At 45.5% G+C, this 8995-nt stretch overlaps 1 protein-coding gene across 4 annotated transcripts in view; it reads left to right on the top strand.

Moving 5' to 3' along the window:
• LOC123061779 (phosphatidylinositol/phosphatidylcholine transfer protein SFH8) overlaps positions 1-4561 on the top strand; it is a 6861-nt gene extending 2300 nt beyond the window's left edge. For 2 of the 4 annotated variants that reach the window (XM_044485040.1, XM_044485041.1), the window contains exons 3-14: positions 411-507; positions 602-868; positions 955-1032; positions 1181-1282; positions 1405-1454; positions 1542-1653; positions 1728-1826; positions 1920-2027; positions 3144-3276; positions 3484-3836; positions 4092-4166; positions 4275-4561. In XM_044485040.1, coding sequence (XP_044340975.1) covers positions 411-507; positions 602-868; positions 955-1032; positions 1181-1282; positions 1405-1454; positions 1542-1653; positions 1728-1826; positions 1920-2027; positions 3144-3276; positions 3484-3836; positions 4092-4166; positions 4275-4295 — 1495 coding nt within the window. In that variant the 3' untranslated portion in view covers positions 4296-4561. The remainder of the gene's footprint in view (positions 1-410; positions 508-601; positions 869-954; positions 1033-1180; positions 1283-1404; positions 1455-1541; positions 1654-1727; positions 1827-1919; positions 2028-3143; positions 3277-3483; positions 3837-4091; positions 4167-4274) is intronic. The other 2 variants (XM_044485042.1, XM_044485043.1) reach the window with 1 other exon arrangement.
• The last annotated feature ends 4434 nt before the right edge of the window (positions 4562-8995 follow it).

Genomic DNA, 8995 nt, shown 5'->3' on the forward strand with positions numbered 1-8995 from the left:
ACCTGTGGGACGACACCCTCACTGGCTCTATGTCGACGCTGAAGACCGTGACAGGGAAGAAGCCAGACACTGCCGGAGGGTCTCATTTCCACGCAACAATGCCTCCACCGCAATAACACCAGTGCTCTGCTTGGACACCAAAATGTACACAAAACAAGGAACAAACAACAATCGCCTATAACGTCCCAGGAGCGGGTGGCTTTTGATGTCTTCTAATGTAGTTTTTTAATTATAATTGGTATTTAAATCTCTTGTTTGTGATAGTTTGTACACTAAAGCTGTAGTTTGTTTGTTCTATTTTCATATATTCCTTCAAAATTAATGTTAAGAAGGAAATTCCAGTTTTGCTCATTTGTTTCAAGTTTTTTTGGATTGGTTCAATTTTATTTTTTTACACCTTCCATGTTTAGGTTCCTGAAAGCAAGAAAGTTTGATATTGAGAAAGCAAAGCATATGTGGTCAGAAATGCTTAGATGGAGGAATGCGTATGGGGTCGACAATATAGAGGTAAATCTAAAATTGAAACATACACCAAGAAAACAAGTGACGCTACTTACTTCACGTGACTTCTAAATTCTAATCTTGACCCTTGATACGTTAGGAATTTGACTACACTGAATTAAATGAAGTTAAGAAGTATTATCCACAATTTTACCATGGAGTGGATAAAGAGGGAAGGCCTGTCTATGTAGAACTAGTTGGAAAGGTTGATGCCAATAAACTAGTCAAAGTAACAACTCTTGACCGATACATAAAGTATCACGTGAAGGAGTTCGAGAGAAGTTTTCAGATGAGGTTTCCAGCTTGTTCCATAGCTGCAAAGAGGCACATAGACTCGTCTACAACTATTTTAGATGTGCAAGGGGTGGTATGTTTTCTTATGGCCAGGTTTGCTTTCAGTGAATCCAATTTTATGTGGTCATGGTAGTCAGTGACTTCGTTTCCATAATTCAGGGCTTAAAGAACTTCTCAAAAGATGCAAGGGAACTAATCATGCGACTGCAGAAGATTGACAATGATAACTATCCAGAGGTAGGTGATGCAATTATCCTGCTTTAATGATTTTCTAAATATTTACTATCTTCTGTTAATTAATAACCTTTTTCTCTATGTGCCCATTTGGTTTCTCTTTCAAATTGCATATGTAGCTAATTACTACTAATTCTGAATGTTTTTGCAGACATTGTGCCGCTTGTACATTATAAATGCTGGGCAGGGCTTCAAGATGTTATGGGGTACAATTAAATCATTTCTTGATCCACAGACTGCTTCGAAGATTCATGTAAGTATTGTAACTTTAACTGTATTTCTGCTTTCACTATCATTAGGGCACCTTTTTGTTCATTGATTGAACTCGTAAGTTTTACTGTGAGTAATGATTAGCTCATGTATCATCTCATCAAGGTTCTTGGAAGCAAGTACCAAAATAAGCTGCTTGAAATAATTGATGAAAGGTAATACCAAACTGTCAAACAATTATTCGTTACTTGCTAATTATGTGTTTGTACATACTGCTGTTCAGCTTCTGCCTAATTTGTTAGTATCATGTCCAGTGAACTGCCAGATTTTCTTGGAGGCAAATGCAGGTGTGAAGAGAGTGGAGGTTGCTCAAAATCAGACAAAGGTCCTTGGAAGGATCCTAACATAATAGAGGTTCCTCCTCGCACTCCTATTACTGGCTGTCCTGTTGTATATCACTAACATAATGTCTCTTCCATTTCTTATAGAGGGTCCTTAATGGTGAAGCAAATTATGGTCAACGAATTCTTGCCATATCAAGCACTGATGGGAATACAGTTTCTTATACTAAGCTTCATTCCTCAGCTGTAAGCACACGTTATTTGGATCATTTTGAATGACTAGATGTCTAGATCACCTTAAAATTTCATTACGAGCTTTATCTTGTTTTTTTGGATCAGAAAAAAACCAGTGATGCCTCAGCCGAATCTACATCTGATGTAGAAGATATTACGTCTCCTGATGCTCCACTGGATGTCATTGTGAACCCTGATTTGACCCTTCATGAGGCAAGTTTTTTTTTTGGAAATGGAGGCATGCCCCCGGCCTCTGCATCATGACGATGCATGCAGCCATCTTATTAAAAAGTCTCGAAGTAGCACAAAGTCGTTAAAGTATTACAGCTCGCAAAAGGAGCGGGAAAATAAAAGGAAAGTACATGCTCAAGATCACAACCGGTATGGCAATGTAAAGGACAAGCTCCCTAGACTCCTATCCTATTATGCGATCGCCATCCGAACCGGTTGAATATAGCCCGTGCTACCATCTCCCACTGGTTGCACTCAGTAACCAAAGGCTCACTGGAGTCCATAGGAGTGAGTAAGGACCACGTACGGATCCACGCGGTAGCTCTGAAGATAACCTGCAAGAAAGTTAAAGTATGTTGTCTGTTAAAAATCATATCATTCCTGCAATTCCATATAGCCCATATGAGCGTACATATTCCAATCCGGATACGAGCCGCGGTAATAGTCTCAACCCTGGCTAACCATGTTCCAAACAACGATGCAATGTCAACTGGAGGACTAATGTTAAAGGCTATATGAATCATTCGCCAAAGCAATTTGGCAAGTGGGCACTCTAAGAATAAGTGTTGTATTGTTTCATCATGATCACAAAAAACAACAACGTGAACTACCTACCCACCGCCTTTTTATTAAATTATCTTTCGTGAGGATCACTTGCTTGTGGACGAACCACATAAAGATTTTAATACGCAAGGGAACCTTAACCTTCCAAATATGTAGCGATCCTTCATGAGGCAAGTATATATCCGTTTTGAGCGTAACCCAGTTCAAGATATTAACCAATGCTACCACTAGAAGTACGTAAGTTTTGGCTATGTGCATCGTATGATGCAGAGGCCGGGGTTATCCCCTTCTCGGAAAAAAAAGCGCAAATTTTATGTTCAACTGGCAAAATATGATATAATTTATCATGTTCATTTTGTCTTTCAAGCTTCAACTACCCGAGACTAAGTTGTAGCAGTCTACTATCTGAAACTGTGATAATAAGTGGAGAAGTGCCTTTTGGGTTCCTGCGGGATTCTTAATTTGTGGCTTTCATTTTTTTCCATTATTTTTTCGTGGTCAGTATGCTTATTGATTAATGTAGCCTACTTGCAGCCAAAATCTTCAGGACATGCTTCAACTTCTGGTACTGCTCCTGTCGTAGAGGAAAGCGTCCCCACTGTTGTTGACAAGCTTGTGGATGATGTGTGCAACAGTCCAAGAGCCACTTCAGTGGCTTCTACCTCAGGTTTTTATGTATTGCTATCACTCTTAACGTTACCGTGACTTATGGCCATATTGTACAGACTAACTAGAAACATACTCACTGCATAATGAACCTTCTAGCACAGAACATTCTTTCAGGAGTAGAGTATGTTATTAAAAGAGCTCCACTATGATGGTTGATGAGCTTAACGGATTTATACTGACTAGTTTTGTTGCATGCTTCACCCAGGTTCATTCTCCTTGAGAAATATACGTATGGCATTGGGAATGCTACGAACTCAGATTGTTACTTGTCTGACAGTTTTTATTATGAGCCTCTTTATGGTGATCCGTTCTGCCCCAAGCAGAATATCTGAAAGGTTCTCAAGACAGTCCATTGCCTGTGATCACAATTGTGGGGAATTTCCCCAAAATTTGGAGTTTAAGGTACCGTATGTGTTAAGACAGCTTCGTGAACTGGAGGAGAAGGTGGTTGTACTTGAAGCAAAACCATCTCAAATGCCACTTGAGAAAGAGGAAGTGCTCAATACAGCTGTTTGCCGTGTCGATGCATTGGAAGCTGAGCTGATTTCTACAAAGAAGGTACCTCCGGTTCAATATATCAAGTGCATATCCTTATTTTTTTGCGGGGGTAGTTTTATAACAATTGTTGAGGTTAGTGCCTGTAACATTTGACCCAATTTTATGATTTCCACGACAAGCATGAGAAACACCATCATGCATGCCTCTGACCATTCATTTTCCGTAGTATTTTCCTCTGTTAACATTTGTTTCTCTTCCTCTCATAGTATATGATTGCTCTCCATTGACCCTTGTTTCTCTTTCTCGCATGTCCAGGTGCTCTATGAGACATTGATAAGGCAGGACGAGCTGCTTGCATATATTGAAAAGCAGGACAAAAACAAATTCCCGGTATGTTCTCCCCTATTGTTTGTTCGTCCCCTTTTAAGCTCGGGAAGGGCGCGTTCTTGGTGCTTAGCCCTTCTAGTCCATACTGTGACTCCATCCATTAATTTGCAGAAGAAGAGGTTCTGCTTCTAAGTGCTGGAGTACACTCTCAACTATTTATTTTCCTTCAAGACGGGTATTCTTCTTGCCAAATTGGATGCATATATTTGTAATATGTTTGTGTGTAAAGTTCTGTAAGTGTATATCACGAATAGAAGGGCAGGCGAGCATTTTGCCACGTCTTTGATGTTCCACTGCTGAGTACTTATATTGTTGATGCCTGGAACATATTTCGAGTCCAGAAAAGCAAAGTGTACAGTACAGAGTTTATAGAAATACAAAGGGTGTAGCGTACAGAATTCGCCGTGTCCGGTTGAGAAAGACCTTTTCTTCTCGTCCATCTAATTTTGTTGTTGAGCGTTGAATTTGGTGGCCTGAAGAACACCGGCATCGATGCAGCTCCAATGTTAGTGATCGCGTTGATCCGTCGGAGTCTTGAGACGAAAGCAGCCCAACTTGAGACGGCGGCGTATGTGATTCTAGCTGGACCTGGGAGTACGTTACCTCACCTACGCCGTCCGTTGTTAGCCGTATTGTAGTGGGAATGGGACGCTGGCTCGTAAGTCGAGCCGTCGTACAGCGGCCGGTGGTGGCGTCCGTTTTGCCCGTGGGAAAAGTTGGATGCGTCTCGTCTCGAGAGAGCATCGTGTTCTTGTGCCAGTGTAGTGTACTCCCTCCCTTTGGAAATACTTGTCTTAGAAATTGTTGTATCTAGAACTAAAACACCTGAAAGTTGGAGACGTCTCTCGGACCAAATCATGAGGCAGGAAAAAACTTTGTACTGTTTCGCTTCTGTGATTATGTCATCCATCTCTTGACCTAACAAATTGGTGCAAATGAAAATACTCCTACTCTGCTAAAAAGGGGACTCTGCATGCAACTATGCAAGCCAACGGCAGACACCGATCCAATGCGATTCTGGTTTGACTGCATGCCTGTTTGCTATCAGCCCGCTGACGAGTGTGCGTTTCCTCGGTGCATATTCCGCCATGAGCACAGTGGATGGCCGGAGGTAGAGCCACCCGGTTGTGCTGCCCGGGGACACCATCATCGTGCACGTATGGCGTCAGACAGGCCAATCAGGGCACAGGCGCAGCAGCCACACGACCGTCCCCGTCTCGTCGAGCGGGCGATTGGTTGATTTGCTCGGCTTGGTTCCAGTGGAGCGCAGGTGGCTCGTAGGATTTGACCCGCCCGATTCTGCCACTTCGCGCCCAAATTGCGGCGACAGGAGGTATTGCCTCTTCCACATTCGACGCTTCCAAATCGAGCTCGCCGTGCCCTTTCCCTGTTCGGGCGTCACGCTTTGACCGGAGACGTCACGGGTGGCCGTCGGGAAGGCGGCCGGCAGTGCGACGTGTACGAACGAGCTGGTTTACATGCATAGGTCACATGCAACACGTGAGTAGTTCGAGATACGACATCCCCACTTGGGATTTAGGGACTGTTTGGTTTTCAGCTACACCTTATCACACCTCAAGTTATGCAAGTTTGATCAAGTCAAAGCATCTATAGCTTGACAAATCCGATTCTGCCGGTGAACATGACCGGGCGCGTATGTGGACAGTGGCCGGTCGCGTCTCAAATTAGCTATTCTGTATCTGAATCTCTCATATTTCTATTCTCAGATCCATAGAAAAGCATGCAAAAGAAATCTTACGTACTACATAATACATACTATCCTAGCTAATCTTCGTCGTCGGAGATGTCCACGACGTCAATGTCGGGCGCTGGGTGGACGAGCGCATAGGAGGGCCCCGGCTCCTCCTCCTCCTGCTCAACCTCATCCATGTAGGCGAACATCTCCTCCTCCCCTATGGTGTGCTGCACTTCCATCTCCTGCCGGCGGCGGCATCTCACCTCCGCATCCGACTCCGAGCGGAGGGAATCTCGGATGGCCTTCTGATTTGCCTATAGATCCGCGTCCCCTACATCCTCCTCCGGCTCCTCCTCCTCCTCCTCAACCTCCAACTCCTCCTCCGGATCCACTGCATACGGAGGTAGCTTCGTGGCGATCCGGGCTTCGCGCCTTGTCTGGATCTGTTCAAGGAGCTACAGCAGTCGCTCCGGCATTAGAACTGGGTGGCTCCTTATCCGATGGTGTCGGGGCATGGCTGCTAAGTGGTGGTGGACGAGGAGTGGAAAGTGACGGCGGCGACGGACGTGCGGAGGAAAATGTGGACGGGTAGGGTTTCGGTGCCGGCGGTCGGCTTAAATAGCCGGGCTAGGAATTACATGGCCCGCCAGAGCGGCGCCACACGGCGACATCGGTCCGACGGAGGAGATGAGCTTCAGACCATCGGCTTTTTGGACAATTCCGCGTGGGACCCCGACGTCAGTCCACGTGGCAGGCGCGCCCAGACGCCCCCATATCTGCCCCATATTTGGGCTGGATATGACGGGTGCCGGTCAGTCCGACGTTTGAGACCCGTTTGAGGCGTCCGGCTGGGTCGAAATTTTGTGACAGGTCAGTCCGCCCAGATGTTTGAGGCGGGTTTGAGATGCCCCGCTGTAGATGCTCTTAGCCAAAGAAGTATTTTATTAGCAATATGTCCCACATGTTATTCACACAAAAAGTGTGGCAAAATCCCTAAGGCAAGCCACAGTGTGACTAAAACTTTGAGCATCTAAAATAATAAGACAAGTGTGGCAAAAATAATGTGGTAACATATGGTAAAGATAGTCACAAACCATATAGGCTTGTAGTGCACCGGTGCTTGTGATGCTAACGATGCACCAGATACATTCCCGCAGTTGTATGGTATTTTCTTTTCTCAAACAGTCTGGTCCAAACATTTGCCAGAATTCTTGCAGTACAGTTCCCCCACACAAGGTCACTTTTCTCGGCGAGGAACCTTTACAAAGTTAATTACAGTAGTTTGCATGGCTGCTAGCGCATGATGCAAATCTCTGTCAACTAGGGAATTGACGTGACACGCGAAGGAAAAGAGGAACATGCTAAAAACCATCCGTTTCCAGCGGGCATGACTGTAGCCCACTTGTTTTTCTCCTACTAGAGCAGTGTAGTGAAGGGAACGGGAGGACACCAGCTGAATGGAGCACTTGCATATTCACCACACCGAGCTGTCAAAACAGAAACATACTTATATAATCGGGTGTCCCCTAGATTCAGATTCTGAAACCGGCATCGGCACAAGATCGAGAGTTGTTGCATGTCTTGCTCACAGATCTCATGTACCTGGACTTGATATGTGGAGGTCGTGACGTTGTGGCTGTAATGACAGGCCCTGCTGATGGTCCAGCTTAACTGACAGTGGTGACAGAATACATGGATGGAAGGAAATTGACGCTAAAAATGTTCTGATGCTTTTCAAGTGGCCAAGGACTGTGGTAGCCTACTGCTAGGATGCCTGATGTCACGATTCACGAATAAAGGAAGTGGAGTATTTTGAATTGTACTTTGGACATATGCTCCTCAGCTCTGAGGTCATGAAACATACATAGACTTCTTTTTTTGTGCAGATGTCATGAAACATGCATAGACTTTTTCTTGCGCACATGAGACAAACATATACTGAATGGCCGGTTAGCCTATGCAACTGAGGGAAGAGCTTGTGAGAGCATCTCCAACACCGTCCATCAAAATAGACACGCAAAACATTCATGGACACGTCTTGATGTGTCCGCGAACAACGCTAGCAAGAGACGGTCATCCAACGGTGTCCCACGTCTTGCTCTTGAACGGACGTGGGTAGGTCCGTGTCCCACCTCCGACGCTTTCTCACCGAAGTCTGCTGCCTAGCCACCGACATAGGTGAGGTCGATGATTGACGTGGATGGTCTGACCTCGTGGTCATTGCTGTCTGACGAGAACGATGTGGAGCTGCCGACCTTGGCAGCGTTCTCGTTCGCCTAAACCGCGATCTGTTCAACGGAAGGTCGCGCTCCACCTCCATGACGCTAAGATGTCAACGCTTGCGGCATATGGTGCGGGCGCTACGCACAAACTCGTATAGCGCCGACTGCTCATTGACGCAACCCAGATTCTTCGTGATCATGGCGGCGGGGGCCTGCTCACCGAAGGTATGTCCCTCTACGGGCATGTGCTACTTGAGGAGCTGCAGATTGTACCGATGCTCCTCCTGCAACATCCAAAACGCAGAAATCGACTGCGCAGCGGCGGACCGGAGCAGGTGCCTCGACCGCCGCACCGGTGTGAATGATGTGCCATTCGGCCGGCATGTGCCAGTGACCAATCACGTCCGCTCTGAATCGACATGAATGCGTCTTGTAGTGGAGTAGCGGTTGGAATGGAAAGAGATAAATGGTTTTGTGTGGGTCTTTGGTGCTGGAGCCCATAAACCTCCTTCAGATTTGCCTCGGGTTGGGAGAATTCGGACGTACCCTATTTGTGAATGTTTGATGGACAATGTTGGAAGGCATAAAGTGTCTCAACAATTCAGACATTTACGAATGGTTCAATGTATAGTGTTAGAGATGCCCTGAGAAGCTTGTCTAAGGGGAGAAACACAGCCTGGTCAAGAATGTCACCGTTAACACTTTTTGACGCAATATTGTGGCCAAGCACGAGACGAACAAAAAAGAATGAAACAAAAAGAAAGAAAAAACAATGAGAGCTGACACAGCCAATGATTTGCTACAGACCACCGTGATGCACAATCGAAGCACTTTCACTCAAGGAGGCAACCTCTATGGGGCTATCTCACAATCTTATATCGTTCAACCTATAGAAATTGTAGGATAGCTGAATA

The sequence above is a fragment of the Triticum aestivum genome, chromosome 3A (genome assembly GCF_018294505.1).
Source record: "Triticum aestivum cultivar Chinese Spring chromosome 3A, IWGSC CS RefSeq v2.1, whole genome shotgun sequence".
Taxonomy (NCBI): domain Eukaryota; kingdom Viridiplantae; phylum Streptophyta; class Magnoliopsida; order Poales; family Poaceae; genus Triticum; species Triticum aestivum.